Source organism: Aplysia californica, unplaced genomic scaffold (assembly GCF_000002075.1).
Source record: "Aplysia californica isolate F4 #8 unplaced genomic scaffold, AplCal3.0 scaffold00754, whole genome shotgun sequence".
Classification (NCBI taxonomy): Eukaryota; Metazoa; Mollusca; class Gastropoda; order Aplysiida; family Aplysiidae; genus Aplysia; species Aplysia californica.
In genome coordinates this window covers 273,554-274,674 of record NW_004798024.1, presented here as the reverse complement: position 1 = coordinate 274,674, position 1,121 = coordinate 273,554, and the positions used below count along the sequence as shown (strand labels likewise).

General features: G+C 41.9%; 1 protein-coding gene across 1 annotated transcript in view; it reads left to right on the top strand.

Moving 5' to 3' along the window:
- The window catches only part of LOC101854902 (sodium/hydrogen exchanger 2), a gene marked incomplete at its 3' end in the record, with an annotated part of 48,581 nt that overhangs the window by 35,915 nt on the left and 11,545 nt on the right, over positions 1-1,121 (top strand). Inside the window, 1 exon segment of the mRNA XM_035972596.1 lies at positions 815-874. Coding sequence (XP_035828489.1) covers positions 815-874 — 60 coding nt within the window.

Genomic DNA, 1,121 nt, shown 5'->3' with positions numbered 1-1,121 from the left:
CCCCCTCCACCCTCCCGCGCCATGTGGATAGAGTCCTTTGGATTCAAAAAATTGCCAACTATATGTTTGTTCTCGCTGTTGGCTACTGGGAGTTCCTACTTCTTCCTGTGTTGTGTAGAATTTCAATTCCATTTCGCACAAACACCCGTTTTTACGATTGAAATTCAGTGCGTTCAAAGTGGTTTACGTCTAAACAGGGCAAATTGAGTTACTAATAGAAAGCACGAAGCTCACGTTCTTTAGTGTTCTCTTGATATACACTTTTAGTATAGTTTTCTTTGTCATCGTTTGTGTTATGGCAGTTGGTTCGGTGCTTCACTATATCGTGCAGAAGATACAAGTTTTAATTCTGATGTTTTGATTATTGTCTGTCTGCCGATATGTTGTATCCCTTTTAGCCTGAGTTGGCTCTGACAGACCAGGTCAAAGCCGCCACCTTCTAAGTGAATTAAATTTAAATTGTGTCGATGGGGGTGTAAAAGATATGCACTTATAATTATGCATTCAACGCAAGTCGTTCTAACTGACTTCTGTGGGACTGCCTAATTTTCTCTGGTTTAAAGAGGTTTCTCAAATAAAAGAAAAAAATTGGGGGATTTATTTTTCCTTTCTGTTTGCTGCTGTTTTCAGATTAAAGGTGTCCAGTTTCAAGCAGACACTCTCTCTTGCCCTTTTTAACTCCCAGTGGAGCACAGGCCATCAACAGCATTACTCCAGCGAAGCCTGTCCTGAGCATCCTTTTCTATCTGTTTCCATGATGTCCCCGCAGACACTGCTGTAGCTTAATGCCTTTTGTACTTTTTCCTTGCGACAGAGAGCATTACAAGTACCTGAAGCTCAGTGGGGCCAAGAGTGTTGGAGAAATTCCGGAATTGTAAGTATTGCCACAAGTCTATTATCGACCCATGTTTGTGTTATAGTATATCGAATATAATGCTCAGTAGAAATAGTTTTCTTTTAGAGAGATGCTGACGTATGGTTGTTTTTTTTGTGAAGGACAGCAGTAGCAGCAGCAGCACCTGTAGTAGTAGTAGCAGCAGCAGCACCTGTAGTAGTAGTAGCAGTAGCAGTAGCGGCAGCACCTGTAGTAGCAGTAGCAGCAGCACCTGTAGTAGCAGTAG